This window comes from Labrus mixtus, chromosome 23 (assembly GCF_963584025.1).
Source record: "Labrus mixtus chromosome 23, fLabMix1.1, whole genome shotgun sequence".
Taxonomy (NCBI): domain Eukaryota; kingdom Metazoa; phylum Chordata; class Actinopteri; order Labriformes; family Labridae; genus Labrus; species Labrus mixtus.
Window position 1 is genome coordinate 13,147,958 of NC_083634.1, and position 17,766 is coordinate 13,165,723.

Sequence of the window (17,766 nt, forward strand, 5' to 3'; positions counted from 1 at the left end):
GTTGTTGCTCTGAGATAACAGGAGCAACAATTATTAATGGGGGACTTTTTGCTTTTAGATAGGACAGTGGAGTAGAGTAGGAAATTGAGATGAGAGAGTCGGAAAATACATGCGGGGGAAGGAGCCACAGGCTGGAATCAAACCCGGGCTGCCCGCTTGACGGACAATAGCTGCGCAACCTAAGTTTTCCGCTTTTGTTGCCATAGTTCAAAAGGAAAGACTAATAATTCCAAGTCTACATTTAGTGAGGCTGAAGTGGTTTGGTGTCTTAATGGAGTACATTTTAGGTGTTTCCAATATTCTACTAACCCTCTCATCTATGAGCTTTTGAAAAAAGAATTGTAGGCCTATATCATAATAAATAAATGAAGAAATCATCTTTATATGACATGATGCATTCAAAAATCCAGCAACTCTTGTAGGATATCAATCAAACTTCATTTATATAGCACATTTCATAAAATCATGTATGGTAGAAAGACAAACTTTACTGTTTGAAAATCAAGTTCTTGCCCATGGCTTTTATCAGGATTGTTATACAACATGTAACAAAAATCAATTACAGAAGATGAGTATGAAGCAAAAAAGTATAAAAGTATTCAAAATGTATTTATAAAAGAGTCGTATACAAACACAAATCAGCCAACGGAGCCCCCTCACATATGTAGGCGGAGTGATTAGTCATGTGGCTTCAAGCAATTCACTTTTCCAAAGTGACAATACAAAAAGAGATGTGATCAAGCCCGCACAGAAAAAGTCTTAACCCTAAATAGGGGCCCTTTATTTCTTTGAAAAATGTATTGAGTTTTTAGTTTTGTAAAATAGAAACAAAATAACACATACAGTGATTTACAATATTTTATAAAAAATGCAAATGTCTTTAAACGTAAAATTTTAAAAAAAGTCAGAAGACTGAGACAAAATACAAAAACAAAATAAGAAGTCCCTTTTCCAGCCCGTGGTAAAATTATCAGGCCTAAATTCCAACATGGCTGGACTTACAGCATAATGCATTTATTCTTAATACATAGTCAAGACGTGATTTGCATTCCTTGTAAAGTCTTGTGTATGGTGACATCATACCCGTCCAGTTGTCATATTAGAGGACAGGACACACTCCACTGAAAATAATTGGTCTATGCTGGGGAAATATTTACCATGACCTCTTTTCATAGACTAATTAAAATAACAACTTTTTACAATGACATTGCTTGTGTGTTTCCATGTGAAAAATATACACTTCTTATTACTTATTAGATAAGAGCCAATCCTCTGACATCCAGAGGTTTGCAAAAAAAGTAGATCAACAAAACATATAGATGAAAAAAACGGTCATCTAGATAAACATGTCTATCAGCAAATGCAGGCCCTCACTTTGGGCTGGGTGGTTTGTCAAGTGGCATTATTTCAAAGACAGTCACCCAAAAGGAGGCCCTATAATAAGGAACACTTTAAAAAACAAAAACATACCGTGTGGGATTTGCTGTGATGATTGAAAACCTTCCAACAACAGGTTTTATTGCTAAAGGCAACAGTTCTTTTCAAAACCACTTGGTGACCACTTTATCCTTGATAAATTGGAATCACGAGGAAGATGAGCCTAGTGTCACTTTTTAAGATGGCTTTGTGGATACTTGTTGAGTTTCTTGAATTGGGCAACTGACATGTTGATCAGGATTTGTGGGTGGCGCTGCAGATCTGCTGGTGATGTTGTCTCTGGGAAACTCTTCTGTTCTAAAGAATTTTTTAAGGGAAGGTTTCGTGTTCCACCCTTGGCTTTTTGCAGATATATAAACACCTCCAAACAGATCAGGAAACATCGACAGCAGATCAAGATTGGCGGCATCCTCTTCACTGAAAATAGAGACATTGCACTGTATTATAAAGAATGACTATGATAGTTGTATGTGGAAATATTTCCTCACCTTTTGGTAAATGAGAAAATGTTTATTTTCAATATGATAACTGGTTGTGGCAATTTCAAACAAAGACTGTTTTCCCATGTTTGTTTGAAGAATTTAAAAGAACTGAAAAGTCAGCTTTGAATTAAATATTTTTTGGAGCAAAATGTATCTTATTTTTGGTACTTTTGAGTGAGGTTGTGACAGTTTCAAGAAATTGAAACACTCAAAAATCTGATTTCTAATTTTTGTTGTCAATAAACAGTTTTGCGTTTAGCGATGACAAACAACAAAACAATTACTGTTGCCATGCTGAAAGGTGTGAAGTATGTCAATGTAGACATTTAGAAAGAGGGGATAACACAATACCAAGGAATCAATATGAAAACACAATAAGTAGATCATTTTCTGTTTACTAGAACTTACTAGTGCTCATGGAGGTTCCGAATGAAGCGCAGCAGTCCCAGAATGTCTTCAGAGTAGAATTTCTTCTTACCCTCCACTCTCTGGACCAGCTCTTCTGGAAACTAAAACACAAAACACAAAACACAAGTTATAATTGAACTAATGAAAATATTTAAATTTAGAAGGTAACACAAGTGAAGTTCCAAATGAAATTTATTTCAGTTACCTGATGTTTCCACTGTTTGTAGGATCCCTCTCCAGCATGTTTTTCCAGTGAAGAAATTAATTCTGGATCAGCATTTTTGTAGTTTTTCACTTCATTGATGTTTCCAACCTTTTTCAAATAGTCTACTCTCCTAAAAGAATAACATTGAGAATAAATGGTGCATGATTGACAAATGTAAAAAAGAAAAACCTGTTCTCATCCAATAGCCTACTAATGCGTTGTCAATGTGACCAGTGTCAAACAAATGCACAAAGCACTACATTTAATGCAGAGACCCCACAACATTTGTGTGCGCCGCAGCCCATCTGCATCACGCACTCAGGAGCTGATCACACCTTCTCTAGCTAATGCTTGTGTTTCCACCACACACACCATGGTCCATCTGGCTCATCCCAGAAGCACCACTCTGCTCTACTCCGCTAGAAATACACGGAAAGTCTATTTTTGACAGAGACATTTCCGCTATGCGTCAAGCTGAAGAGAGTCATGAAGATTGACCATTCAGCATCCAGTCAATTTCAAAGTAAAACACCATGTACAAAGTCCTGATCATACATCCCATTACTATATCAACAGTACCTCAGGCACCAAATAAACAGTAAATCAACCTTTCAAAGGCAAAGTAACCTGTTGTTCTTTAGCTGGACTTTTCCGGCAAGAAGAGTCTTCCAACATTGTCTCTGGACTGGACTTTCAACTAACTTCTATATAAAGCAATTTGCTACCAGGTTGCTACTGCTTTGGTTGATTCAGTAGAAATATTGTTGAAGGCCTGAACAATGACTTTGGGTAAATGTATACTTTGCATACCCAAGCTCAAAGCTAAAAGGATGGTAATGTCAGTCTATCCAATGGCTGGCCTGCATATTTGGTTAGGCCAGAAATATGTCTACAGTTTTCTATCCAATAGCCATGACTCATCTTTCACATTTTAAAGACTCAGTTAAGGTGGTTTAGGCATCTGATTAATGAGCTAGAAAATGTTGCTGGGGATAGAGACATTTAACTTGCTAAGCCTGCAGCCACTGCCTTTGAAATTCAGGAGAAAAGCACTTTCAATACGTCTTAGATGGGACTGAAAGTACTGTCATCAAAGTAGCTCCCAATATTTGTACCGTTCTAACCAGTAAATATAGAGGTCTTTAACATTTGAATAATTTCTTGACAGGGATTCTAATACATAAATCTATCATTTAATCAGCATTTCTTTCTTACTTGTCTGGGTGCCAAAAGAAAGGATGACTCAAGCATTCTTCAACTTTAGGTCTCTTCTTTGGTTCTTCGTTGATCATCCACTCAATGAGATCCTTTGCCACCACATCTTGAACATGGTCCAACGTGTACTTCCCCTTGTGAATGTTGTACTCACACTCGTAGGCTTTGTCGCCAAAAGGATGGTGTCCCCCAGAGAGGATATAATATATCAGCATCCCTGCCACCTTAAGAATAAACAGACTCATTTCAGAAAGCCATTTTTCAAGAAGTCATCAATAACGTTTGAGTGATAAAACTTGCTTGGACATCAGTGTTGGACTTGTAATGTATGTCAGTGTCTTCTTCTAAGGTCTCCTTGGCCTTCCAGCACTTCGTTCCAGCAGCACGTGTACAGTAAGTTGTTTGGCCTTTGGGTACCCGTCTACAGATGCCAAAATCAGCTAATCTTGCCCTCCTATTAACGTCTGTAGAAAAAGAAAGTGGAAAAAAAATTTCTTTGATAATTTGGTATTTGAAAACTCTTGACTTTTTCAGAATTTCAACCATTAACTCAAAATATCTTTAATTTGTCTTACCAATAAAAACATTCTGTGGTTTGAGATCCCGGTGGAGAATTGGAGAGTTTTGACAATGAAGCACGCTTAAACCCTCGAGGAACATAGAGACAAGTCTCTTCTTCATCTCCAGACCACCCTCTTTATTGTCAGTGATGTATTCTTCCAGGGTGTATTCACAAAGTTGAAGACCAAGATATCCAAAGTTGTCATCCTCTGCAAAATCAATGTATCGTACGATAAATCGATGATCAAGCTCTGGAAGTCGTAGAAATCCTTTCTCATTCTTCAGCTCACGATAGTTGCGTTCAGATATTCTTTTGATAGCAACTTCAGTGCCATCATCTCTGAACCCCAAGAAGACTTCTGTACCATCACTTCCCTTCGCTATGTGAAATTCTTCTTCATTCACATAAATCATGCTCCCAATTCTGATTACTTTACTTCCATCAGAGCTCAAGAGCTTCTCTAATTTTACTCTCCATCTCTCGCTGACTGGAAGCCATCTGTCTTTTATTGATGTAACAGTGGTGTTGACGTGGTGTCGCTCAGCTGCTGCTCCTTCATTTGGGGCATTTGCATCATTTGGGGCTCCTTGCTTTTCTTCTTCCTTCTTTTTCTTCTTCTTCTTCTTCTTCTTTTTCTTGGATCCAGGTAAGTCTTCACTTTCTGAGTTTAATTTGCTCAGATTATTATTCAATCGTCTGAGCACTTCTTTAAGATCTTTTAGCATATTCATGTCTGCAGATGTCAGTACGTCATCAGGCACTGAAGTTATCCCTGCTGATTTTATGATGTTAACTGCATCTTTGACTAGGACCAAGTTTCCAAATATGCCGTATGTGAAGGCTCTCGTTTCAGCGGAGTGTTTTTCATGCACAAAGGGAACTATTTTTCCACAAAACTTCACAATAAACTTGGGCTCCCAGCCGTGTATGCCTTCTGTTTTCTGTGTTATCACATAAAGTGTTTGCAAAATAAGTACAACATTACTATCAGGTCTGTTTTCTGAGCCAAGCTGTTCCAGTAGTTGGTGGATCATGGTACATGCTTGCTCATTTGTTATCTCTTCAACAGTACACAAAACTGCATACAAACAAAAAATTGCTTGAAGTGCACAACCCTGCAAAATGTTTGGAAGGCGCTTGATGACACCTGCAATGTAGGTGTCCACACTTCCAGTGTCCTTCAGCCATTTGATACTTCCCTGGCGGTACTTTTCCTCATTTGGTCCACTTACATTAAAAAGTATCTCAATCATGGTCAGATGGGTTTGAGGATGCTCCAGCAGCATGTGACTGTCAAAGGTTTTGAACACTTCTTCAGGTTGATTCTTCTGCAAAGCACGTTCCATCTCCACAAAATGACCAATTTCTTGGAATAAATGATGTCCTTTTGATGCAAGGCTGTGAATCATCTGTGATAGTTGTTTATTGTGAGTGCTACTTTCAGGATAAATGATTGGTAACACTGTTACCACTGCACCAGCATCAATGAGCGCTTTTAAGACATCTTCCCTGTCTGCGATGGCGGCAGTATGCAGTGGTGTGATTTCTTGTATATTTTGTACATTTGGATGAGCTTTTGCTTCAAGCAATTTTTTCACAAAATAAAGTGGTGCTTTTGATAGTGAGACATAATGCAAAGGTGTAAAGCCATTTGGGGAAGCAACATCTGGGTCTGCAGCCCTCAGCAAAAGGTAAGTACAAATGTTCCTCTTGTGGTTAATAACAGCAGCGATCAGTGGTGTTATATAATCTTTGCACTCTTTGCATGGATAACCTTCATCAATGCTGTTGTCCTGAAGTAATTTTTTCAGCTCCTCAAGATCGTTGTCAATTATACACTGTATTATAGGATGTGTTTCTGTTGGAGGGCGCTTCAATTGTAGCTGCATGGAGAAATTCATTTCTTTGCATCAGAGTAACTGTGAATAAAATGAAAAAGAAAAAAATTATAGGAGTAGTGTCAAAACATTTGGTACCATTCTAAAGTTTATAACAACAGCCAAAGCTATGATCTAGATTAAGATGAAAGTTTACATCTTATTTCACAAGTATATATATTTTTAAAGTGCACAGTGAAGCTCTGAAGAAATTCTGCTTGCTACTTTTTCATTTATGTGGACAATTTTAATCTGATGGCAACTCATTCAGAATCCAGAAGGCTAGAAGAGTACAACTCAACAGGAAATGAGCAGTACCACATCCAGCCTGTAGGTGGAATAAGTTCATTCTGCTACTTGAAAACTCCTTTATCTATACTGGTTGATAAAGGTTGCATGGGTTGATGGTAATTAAATTCAGAAATAAAAGTCAAGAGCAAACATGTCCTACAATTGCCAGTGCTAACATGTTTTTAGATATTATACAATGGGAGTGACACCTTCACTTTGTAGCCTACTTCCTCATTCAAGGTAGAAAACGAATTGAACTTTGAAGGCACAAGGCTGGAGACATTTTTGGGTTGTAACCTAAGTAACCATTTACATAGTTTATGGAGTATAATTTTCATTAAACGACCATTATGACAATATCAAATAAATATCACATGGATAGTAGATAAAGTTAGGCTGTGTCTACAGTAAGAAATCAACTTCTCTTATTGAGCAAAACAACTATATTAGTCTTTAAGTTTATGATATCTTGTATTATGAATAAACGTGTTAAATGATAACAGAGGAAAATAGACTTACAAAGTCGAAGTGAAGCAGTATATCCGAAGTTGTACGATTTCCTTCCAACTGACTATGCTGCGCTATTTCCTCTTCTTTCTCTATTACTCTTGCTCCTCCTCTTTAGAGCTACACCCCTGGCAATATTCGAGTTGTCAGGTTTCATTATCAGTTCAAAGTCATCTTGGCAACTGCCCATAAACCAATTGCGAGCGGAGTGGATATAATGTCTATATCTATATCTATATCTAATATAATGAAGTCTTTTGAGCTGTTTTGGGTTTGAGTTTGGGATCTTTAGCCCTCAGTTTTGGCTCTCAGGCTACTTTCAGGCTTCATTGCTGAAAATGAAAACGAAACTTAAGAGTTAGCCCGTAAAAAACTCCATACCAAACCCGACAGTACAATCATTTATTTCTATGCATTTGAAGTGATGTCAGTCAGCAGCTCTTTCTCCTCTCGTTTAGCGGGCAGGTGCGAGTGAGTAACCATGGTGACTGTCAATCACCGATGTCCCGCCCCCTCTATGAATAAAACTCTTCTCTCAGTTAAACTTACTTTAACCATGTGTCTGTGACATAATCACATTCTGGATTATGTTTGATTATATAACAATGTAACAAAACTATATTTCTTATAACTGCACTGTTATTGTTATACTGTCATATCATATTGCTGTTTACATAACTTGAAACTTTGATCACACACAATTCTCTTTAAATCATCACTGGTCACTTTAACTTGCCATTCACTGCACATAACTCTGAATGTCCTATATAGTTCACCCCACTATTTATATTTTATGTATATAACTCCTATTATTATTATCATTATTTTTACTTATCCTACCTATTCTGTGAATATTGTATTATTCTCTGTCTTGCTGCTGCAATGCCTGGATTTCCCCACTGGGGATCAATAAAGTATAATCTAATCTAATCTATGTTGCACTTTGCCTCAGGCTGTGACATTACACAACTGACTGTTGAGCAGCTGTCTAGAGGGGTAGGAGTGCAACATTTAAACCTGAAACCTACAAAGTCTTAGCTCTGAATTTAGATCAACGTTAAGAACTTACTTAACATGAGTCCCATAGGATAGAGAAAAAAATGAGAAAACAATGCAACAGAAACAGTTCACCTCTATAGCTTCAGTGATATTTGCAAATAGGATTATTTCATGTAGACAATTTACAGAGATATCTTTAACCAACCAACATCACTATCTCACATATCCAATTTACAAAGCAAATCCTAAAGAGGTTAGAGGTGGAAAAACTGTGATGCTGCAAAAGGCAAAAAAAAACAACAACAACGAACAGGAAACATGCTCACTCTACACTCAAGATACAGGAAACGGCTAAAACAAGTAGTGTCTATTTTAAGTCTGCGTGATAGCATATCATTTTAGTTCAACAATTTTCTGCAGCAACTGTGTAATCTACAGTAAAAGTACAAGCATGAGTTTTCTCAGGAGAAGGTAGGTGGACAAGTGAGTGGCATATCCTTTACGTTCCATCAACTCTCTTTGCTTCCTAAAATAAACAACCCCTCATGGCGAACTCCTCGATCCTGTCCAGAGTCATCGTCTCTTCAAAAGGCATACAAATGTAACAAAAATGGCTTCAACTACCATGCTGAGCTCAAGGCTTGAGACCGTCAACAAACCAATGGGTGCAATCATGCTGGCTATTTCTTTTTTTAAAACATTTTATGACTGTGACTGATGTCATAATAAATAATCAATAAATGATAAAACACTTGCTATCGTTCTTTTAAACATTTATTTTGAAATTCAAATGACTAAATTTACAGTGTATCTTGAGAGTAACATTCAATATGCATTAAACAAATTCTTACAAAAGAATCGGCATGTGGTAAAGCTTGCATACTGTATTCCTTTTTTTTGTTGTTGTTGCAATACCATTCAATCAAAGAGTAAAGATGCACTTTAAGACTTCTCAGTCTGATAGGTTCATCAAAAAAATGAATTTGGCAAACACCTTTTTTTTTGTATTTCATGCTCTTGCAGGCTGCAGTAACGTTTGAATTATTTGAAAGTAAGTGCAAAGATCCGTCCAGACCCTTTTTTTTTGTGACAAACAGGTAGTGGCATTGCAGTCCTTGTTTTATGTACATGTCAGAGCTTGCTAGTTAACATTCAGTATTTTCAAAGAACAGAAAGAGAGACCAAAAAGGCCTCTCAACTCGAGTTGACATATATATTTACATAAAATAAACCTCTTGTTCTCTTTATCTTCAGACAAATTATCTCACCTTATCAAATGTTATAAATCAGAGTTCACAGATTTCTGCAGTGAGATTTTTTTTTTTAAAGTTCCAGCCCAAAATGAAAGTCTAATTATGATCCAATAATTGTGGTAATTGTTTAAACATGGTGTTAGTATATTTTATTTCCCTGAACACTGAATGGATAAAAGAACTTGTGTCTGCTTTTCCACTTCTAGCACTCTGAACTACATGAAAATGGGAAGCTATCATTTATGCTTATCTGAAATAGCATTAGTCTTAAATTTTGTTCTTTTTTGTATTTACTGTACGCAATATAATCTATAGCACCTACAGTAACATTTTCATGTGATACCTACACTGTAAGGGCTGGGGTCTCACTTGAATATATTTAAAGGTTTGTGCTTTCATGACATTCCCTGTTTCAAAAAAGCAAAGGGGTGTGATACTCTATCACGGCCAGAGAGAGGCACTGTGGGCCCATCAGAACACAGATCCCCAGTGCTGATAAGGCAACATACTGAACATTACCACAGGGTATGAGGACATGAGGTAAGGGGCAACCACACCTGGAACACCTTCAAGAGGCAAAATGATCTCTCTCAAGGTCCTGGTGTACATTTTTAGGGGTATTAAACCATTAACACAATGAAAGCTGTACATCCAAAAACACCAAACTGTATTTCGAATCTTTCCATTCCTCAGAAGAATACCTAAAAGGTACTAAGGAAGCTATTCCAAGCACTACTGAACCAGCTCTTATTCGCGACAAAACACTAACTAGGAATCAAAACGATAAGAGTTCATTAAGTCTGGTCCTTTCTTTACCTTTGAAAATATATCTTGTAGTGGAAGACGTCTGATTGCAGAAAGGAATATAAGGCAGAGCCCCTCACAAGCTCAAGTCTATGATGACGTGCTCAAAGATCTGTGTGTTTCCCTTGAAGCTTGAGGTGAAGATGAAGTCCCTGCGGTCAGTGGAAACCACAGTGAAGGAGCGCGGTGCCTGGATGTAAACCTCCTTGAAGCGGTCAAAGAGTTTCTCCTCGTCGTCCCACAGGTAGATCTGTGAAAATGTGTAATCGCTTCCCAGGGCAAGGTAGTAGCGCTCTTTGAAAGAGAACGGCTGAAGAATCATGGACCCCCTTGAGGGTAAGGCCTGGATCTCTGCAAACTGTTTGGCGCCCCAACGCAGAACTTTGGAGTCGCCAATATAACGTGTCATGGCCAGGTAAAGTTCCTCCTTGATCCGGAAGTGCTTAACAGCTACAACATCCTCCATGTTGGGGATCTCGCCCTGCAGGACAAACTTCTGGTTGCTCCGGCTCCACTGGTAGATCACGGGAACTTGTGAGCGGCTTGCCAAGACAAGGTGGGCCTTCCCATCCAAGTCCAAGAATTCTGCATCGGTGTCACGGTACCATTCATGCAGCGACTGATATGAATAAAAGCCCTTATCGTTCCACTTGTAAAGGGTGGACAGGCCTGCTTTGGAGCTGTCAGCAATCACAAAGAAGGAGTCAGAACCAATCTGGAATGCCTCGATGTCATTGGGCTTGGAGATCTTGGACACCTCTATCTCCTGGAACTTGCTGAACCTGCTTTGGTCCTCATCAAACTTGTAGATGTGAGAACCACCAAAGAGCTGCGCCACAATGACAAAAACCTGGTCCAGGATGACAACTGACTTGCACCCTACAATGGACTGACCTGGAAAACAAGACAGCACTTTATTGATCTCCGGAGGGGGAAATTCAGGAAGGAAGACAAAGGAAATAAACAGGTTACCACATAGGTGCTGCACTCAACCAGGGACATTGCCATACCTGTAATGTTATCATAAGTCCTGAAGTTCATTTCTATGTGGTCCCATTGGTAAACCATACAGCTGTCTGTGCTGGGAGCAGCAATAGTCACGTAGACGTCGTTCTTATAGCTGAATGTGTCAACAGACAGGGACTCTGAAGCGACCGACTGGTGGAGTACAAAATCTGCAGAGAAAAAGAAAGAAATCCAAATTAAAAGAGTAAACTTAAGGCCCTTCCACACATGAACTCCTGATATTTGTAGACAATGTCAGGCCATTCTGCTCCTGAAATTTCCCAGAATTGCCTTCCACAGGTGTACCTCACTTGGGGAGATTGTCGGTGTCATGAGCAGTCTCACTACTAGACATTTACCTGCTGCATTAACACATGAGCTTACCCTGACTACGTGCAAAGATTGTGTTTAGCCGTTTCTGCTCACCCGCGCACACATTCTGGCCAATAGGGCAACATTTGCAGGAGTGCAGTCCAAATGCAAAGGGGACTTGAGAGAACTACATTTAGCTTTTTTTTAACAGTTCTTTGCAGGACCTTGTTAGCCTGATACTCGACAAGGCCAACTGGCTCAAGTGTTTCTCACCGGTTGAGGTGCACTCATTGTGCAGACTGGTCATATCATTGAGACGCTTGTCCTTCATGTCCTCCGGTCCGGCACATATGACATCCGACACTGTGGCATTGGTGTTCTTCAGCCACGTCATAAGCCACTTGGCACGGCAGTCGCACTCAAAGGCATTGCCTCGAAGGTCCCTGCACAAGAGGAATACTCTTTGTCACTCAAGAAAATGTACATGGGAAGGCTAGAAGACCCCTCGGAAGAAAAGAAGTGTAATGGATGATGATAATCATAAGCATAATGTATGAAAGAAAATCTTGACACATATGACGAGGGAGGAAACAGGATCGTACACGGTTAGATTAGTGAGACAAACCTACAGCTCTATCAGTGAATCCAAATCACTGAAGATGTCCCTGGGCAACGCTTTAATGTTGTTGTTTGCCAAAGACCTAAAAAATGACAACAATCAATCAATACAGAAAAAAAGAGCCTATGTTACAATATCAAGAAAACAAATTCAGTTGGACTGTCAAAAACATATTAATAATAAGCCAATCAACATCCGGACATCCCAAATAAAACTTACTGGAATGCTACATTTTCAACATTGTTAGCCTTAATCCTAAGAGACGTTAACTATTTAGCATCGCCCACAATTGCTCTTAAATATCTTATATCTTAAATATAAGACAGAAGTGTTACATAATAGATGCTTTAGTGGATTTGATTAGGATGGATTTTCAAGGTAGGAACATACAAATGAGTCAAGTCCCTGAGTCCTCTGAAGGCATATCTGGACGTCGCCTCTAATTTATTACTCTCAATGAACCTGTGGAAGACAAAATAAACATGATCAATTAATTACCTTGTGATAGGACAGTTCCCTTAGCTAATTAGAAATAGCAGAAAAATGAATCGGTTTAGCATTTCTCCACTTGCATGCTTCATCAGTGATGTCGTAGTTAACCATTGATGCCTCTTAAAACACAGTAATAGATGAAAGACATATTCCTACAATGAGCTCAATCAGAACCTGTTTCTGCCAAAAAGGAGAGGAATGGTCAAGTCACCAGATCCATTAGGTGCCATCTTTATCTTGTAATAAATCAGTAACTGTTTGATAAATACACCGAATACACTTATAGACCTAGTTCATAGAATTTTTGTAAAACTATGTAAAAACATGTGGTCTTCTATTGTTATTTCTACACTTATATATGTTAATAAGCAGGAATTATGTGTTTCTTTTTCATATTATAAATACAATTAAGGTGCGCCAGTAGCCTTGTGGTTAGTGCGCACGCTCCGTAAATGGAGGCTGGAGTCCTCTAAGCGGGCGGCCCGGGTTCAAATCCGACTTGTGGCTTCTTTCCCGCATGTCATTCCCCACTCTCTCCCTCCTGATTTCTGACTCTATCCTTTGTCCTGTCTCTCTTATCAAGGCATACAAATCCAAAGAAAATACTTAGAAATAAAAGACTGTTTCAATTGGGCTTTGAAGCTTTAAAGACACAATATCAGACTCATATTTTCCTAAATTTCTGTCATTCCAACAACAATACTGAGACGGATTTGTAAAGTGTTTGAAAGAAGGTTGTGGACAATCGAGTGAGGATTTCTTTTCTTGTACAAATTGAACCACTAGAGGGAGCGCAATCAATACTTTTCTGCCTCAATCACTTCCTGAAAAACCTAAATTAACCACATAATCTAATGCTTTCCTTGAAGACTAATTCATGTTTCGAGATCAAGAGTGCAATTGATTTTCAGTTATTCCACTAATCCAATGATTGCTTAATGCGTTCAACAACAAAAATGAAGAAACTTACAGATACTCCAGATGTGGAAGGCCTGCGAATGCATCATCCCTTACTGTTGTTAGAGAATTAGAATTCAGAAGCCTGCAATGAAAAGTGAAATTGACATTTTATAGCTGATGGCTGCCAAAATGATGAAGTGTTTTATGTCTGCGTTAAAAAAAAATAGACTGAACATCCCAGATTGTGAATTGCATGTTCAAAAGAAGTTGGTTCAGTGAACAAAAATAGAGACGAATGCTGTCAACACAATTTAAATGTCACCACATATATGCAATCGAGAGTGGGACAGCTCACTATATCACTAGATTTTATGGCCTCTTCGGTGTTTCAGGACACTGTGCTTCTGGAAAATGTCAAGAAAAACTTACCAAACAAAGTGTGCTAAAAACGAATATCCTGCCAATACACAGATACACCACAGAAGCACACATTGTACTGACATTACTTTTTGGTTTTGAAGATGCAGCACTTGCAACCTACATTTGTCTTGTGGACATTTTCAAGGGGCTGGTTACAAAAAAATAAAATAAATAATACTTGGTTTAGCAGCTCATGACAACATGCTTCTAGCTGTAAATCATCATTTGTGATCTAGATATTTGGTGAAGTGCTCTCTGCCACGCCTTTGTGCTGTCGTCCCAGCTTCCTTTATGGGAGAAACAAACTACATTGATGTCTTCGGGTAAATTCAGTAAAGCATGATACTGAACTAACAGCTCATGACTAGATTTCTATTATTCATTTTCAAAGTGTCCAGCTCTTGTAAAAGCTTTTCTCCTAGTTGCTATAACATGCACCGATGTACTTGTGCTTTTTGTTTCTGAGAGACACTGCTGAATATAAGAAGGAAGTTACTTACTTAACATACCTGTCCTTCAAGAGGATTTAAGCTGTAGTTTCATAATGCTATTACATTACATGCCAAGGTCATTATTTCCGTCATAAGGATTTTTTTTTTTGTGATCACCTTCAGACTGTCACATCTCTACCACACTAAGACTGTACAGTGTGATCCCTTTCTCGTGCACAACTTGCATATAAGATGCATTTTAGTGTCAAAACTCACTGAAAATAGTACTGGAATCTATTTGTCTCTATAGTTTTGTCCTAATAGTAGCTTTTTCTCCACAGGATAAAGGCAAAGTCGTATTCTACAGAGGAGTAACATGCTGTTGTAGCACTCTTACAGTAGCTGGAGAGAAGGCATGTGAGCAAACATTGCCTCTTTGACCTCCGAAAAAGTCCCATTGACGATACTCCTGAAAGGAAGAAGACAAAATTATACATGAAGCAACCAAAGCAAATGCAAAAAGTGATCAGTGAGAGCAGGTTGACTGCATTGCTTGGGAACATCAGCACTTATTAAAGACGGTGTGCGTCATAAAACACAGCCATGATTACCACTTAATAAGCCTTTAATGCTGCATATTTTTTTTTTCCACGCGTGCGTTGTCTAGCTTCAACATAATACAGAGAGGCTACTCACAAAGAATTGACGTCGTTGGGGGAAATCCTTGGGACATAGGAGGACCCGACGCAAATGATAGACTCCCTGGAGCAGCTGCATGTTGAAGGACATCGAAAACCCTTCTTCAAATGAGCCGGTTGACATAAGAAGCAGAGCGACAGAGAAAACAATGCCCAAATCTTGAGAGTTGGCAGCATCTTTCTTGCCGGGCTTGCATGTGTGAGGTTTGCTGAGAGCGCCGATAGAGGCAGATGGCAGCGCGCGTTTCCACCCTGCACCATGAAATGCAGCACTGGCTCCCCCTGACATCAGCAAATCAGCTGCAGCTCCCCTCCGTCCACTCTCATTATTTATGAAGCCGCGAGGGGAACTGTTGGTTAAACAACCACGCAGCACACACCGAGAAAATAAAGCATTTAGACTTTTAGTACGCCACACATGACGGTCTGCGAACCTGAACGTTTTTATTGATGATGCTGCGTCTAAGAGAAACGCATTTGAAAATGGAGATTTTTTTGAGTTTATGTTGTATTTTAAGTAAGGTAGCTTCAATACGCAGATACACCGTGTGTTGTCAGTAGGCTATGGCATGTAAAGGTGTAAAAAAAAATTATAATTTCGTGCCACTTCTGGATTAATACTTAAATATCTCGGGTTTTTTTTTCAGTATTTGTGTTGACACAAAAGCAGCAGACGTGAAGGCCTCTTTAAGACGCTACGACGTTTATCAGAAACGGAAGGAGCTAATATGTAGCCTGTTTGCACACAGACACTTTCACATACAGAAAGCTATACAGCCCCCCCTCCTCCTCCTCCTCCTCTCATACAGAGGCTCTCAGAGACGCAGAACTGCAGCACCATGGACAGCGCCTGTGTGCTCATCTGATACAGCTTTACAACTGAATACTAGAAAAACACCATTTGAGAATTTGCCATCAAAGTGTACCTCGGCCGTACATTACAGAGACACATTTATAAAACTGCCAAAGGTGGAATTTTAAACTTTCATGAATGAAACAGGTACTTAACTCTATTGTATTTTTATAGGTAATAAAAAAACTTCAAGTGAACTTTGTACAGTGCCTGTTATTGATTCTATTTTTGTTGCTACTTAAGCAGTGACTAATGGAAACAAATAAAATAAATACACATTTTAGAAATTCTACAAAAGCCTGCTTTAATTTTCACATCCTCACACGCCTCCCAAACTTTAAAACATCTAAACCAATAACTCCCTTGTTTTGAATCCCATGTAAACCAGAAAATGTCTGATCACTGTGCAGCCTTTAAAAGTAATCCTTAATCATAGTATGTGCAGGACAAAAGAAAATAACTCCCAAATCACACAGCCTTAATAAAAGGTTTTTTTTCTGTTGAATATTTCTGCAACACCCTTAGAGCAAAAGGAAGAATCGTGTTTCTTACCTGTGCAATCTTAACGTGTGATTCAGGGTCTACATTTATCAAATATTCAACATTTGAGTTTTGACAAAATCATGTCTAACTTTTTCATTTCTTTTTTTCATGCATTTCCAATATGGCTCTCTAGTGTTGTTCTTTTTCTCTGTTTCTACTTCCCTGTGAGATAACCACAGGACCAGATCAGAACTATCCCATTACTCTGAAGCTTACACAGGCCAACAGCTTGGTCCCACCCAAACAGCCCGGTGCAATGTCCCTGCTGGAATCTGTCTGATTATCCATGACCCTGATGGTAAACTTTAGCCCCGTGTCTGGGCCATCTTTTCATCTTTGGCCCTGTTTGTACCTCTCTGGCCCTCCATCATCTCTGAACTCTGCCAGGCAGCTGCTGAGTGCTCGGAGCAAAGGGCCATTTGTCATCCAGCAACATCCCTGAGGTACTTCGGCTGATGACTGAGTGCGTTGCGTGCAGATTCGAGAGGAATATTTTTAAAGGCAGTCTATTTTCGTAGGGAGAGATGAACGTAAACAATCATTTGGGTTTTTTTTTGTCTTCTGGTATTTTAAGATTATAGGTTAAAATGTGGCTGTATTCTGGATTGCATGGGCTGTTCTCTGTTTGCACGGATAGCTGGATTGCATAAAAAAACAGACAGTGACGGCCGAAGATAGTATTTCAGTGCAAGCCCTTTTTCTGATTTGCACACTGCAGTAGATTGTTCAAAAGAGGAGGGTCCTTTAAAGGCAAAAAAGTGTGTTTGACTCTGAAGGAACTCTGCAAACTTCAGCAAAAGATTGCGACAGGAAAGGAAAGAGAAAAGAAACAAAACAACAATCTTTTGACTGTTATGACACATTCAGCACATTAAGAACCAGCTTTGTGCACGATAACCAAATAGAGCGTTCCATATGCAAATCAAATGATGCAGCTGATAACACGCTGATTAAAGGGGAAGAAGGCTTATTTCAGAACAGTTTCTCTTCTTACTGTGCTGCACTGAACCAGCGTTCACAGTCCACACAGTGTTTTTCCACAATATTTTTGTATTCTTCAGTTTAGCTTGGGGGCAGCTGAAGTGTGCTGACGCAGCACCTTTATCCGTCCAGCTCCAGAGAAGATTTACAAAAGGCTGCCGGGTGGATTGGATTCAGGGCTGAGAGCTGCTTTACAAACGCTACAAAACCAAACGTACATGTGCTGACTGTCTAAAATGCATGCACACCTGGGGACAGCACAGATGAAGCATAGACCAAGACGACAGCTGGCACTTCAAGTTCTGAATCTGAATCCCACACAAGCGTTTGAACTCCAGAACATGCAGCAGCATCATCCTCTTCTTCACATGCCCAAAACTCTGAACGAGAAGTCAATCTCTAGCATTTGCAGCAGATAAAGAAGAGAGAGGGAACAGGAAGAACTTGGACTGAGCATGCGGTATTGAAATAT

General features: G+C 39.1%; 2 protein-coding genes across 3 annotated transcripts; both read right to left on the bottom strand.

The window, feature by feature from the left end:
* Positions 1-416: 416 nt before the first annotated feature.
* On the bottom strand, positions 417-7,102 carry LOC132958240 (uncharacterized). Of its 2 annotated transcripts, none has more exons than XR_009666739.1 (6): positions 6,997-7,102; positions 4,323-6,228; positions 3,748-4,211; positions 2,533-2,662; positions 2,328-2,428; positions 417-1,854 (listed from the first exon to the last, which is right to left on the bottom strand). XR_009666739.1 is itself a non-coding variant. In XM_061030954.1 (6 exons), exons 3-6 carry the CDS (start codon positions 3,990-3,992, stop codon positions 1,614-1,616), a joined length of 717 nt encoding a protein of 238 aa, XP_060886937.1. In that variant the 5' UTR covers positions 3,993-4,211; positions 4,323-6,228; positions 6,997-7,099; the 3' UTR covers positions 417-1,613. The 2 variants fall into 2 exon arrangements, 1 of the variants encoding a protein (XP_060886937.1); XM_061030954.1 differs by having other exon boundaries at positions 6,997-7,099.
* A 1,644-nt stretch (positions 7,103-8,746) lies between these two features.
* Positions 8,747-15,506, bottom strand: lgi2a (leucine-rich repeat LGI family, member 2a). Its single transcript, XM_061031165.1, has 8 exons — positions 14,916-15,506; positions 14,617-14,688; positions 13,439-13,510; positions 12,367-12,438; positions 11,987-12,058; positions 11,631-11,800; positions 11,051-11,215; positions 8,747-10,934 (listed from the first exon to the last, which is right to left on the bottom strand). The coding sequence occupies exons 1-8, from the start codon at positions 15,176-15,178 to the stop codon at positions 10,117-10,119; spliced, it is 1,704 nt and encodes a 567-aa protein (XP_060887148.1). The 5' UTR covers positions 15,179-15,506; the 3' UTR covers positions 8,747-10,116.
* Positions 15,507-17,766: the final 2,260 nt, after the last annotated feature.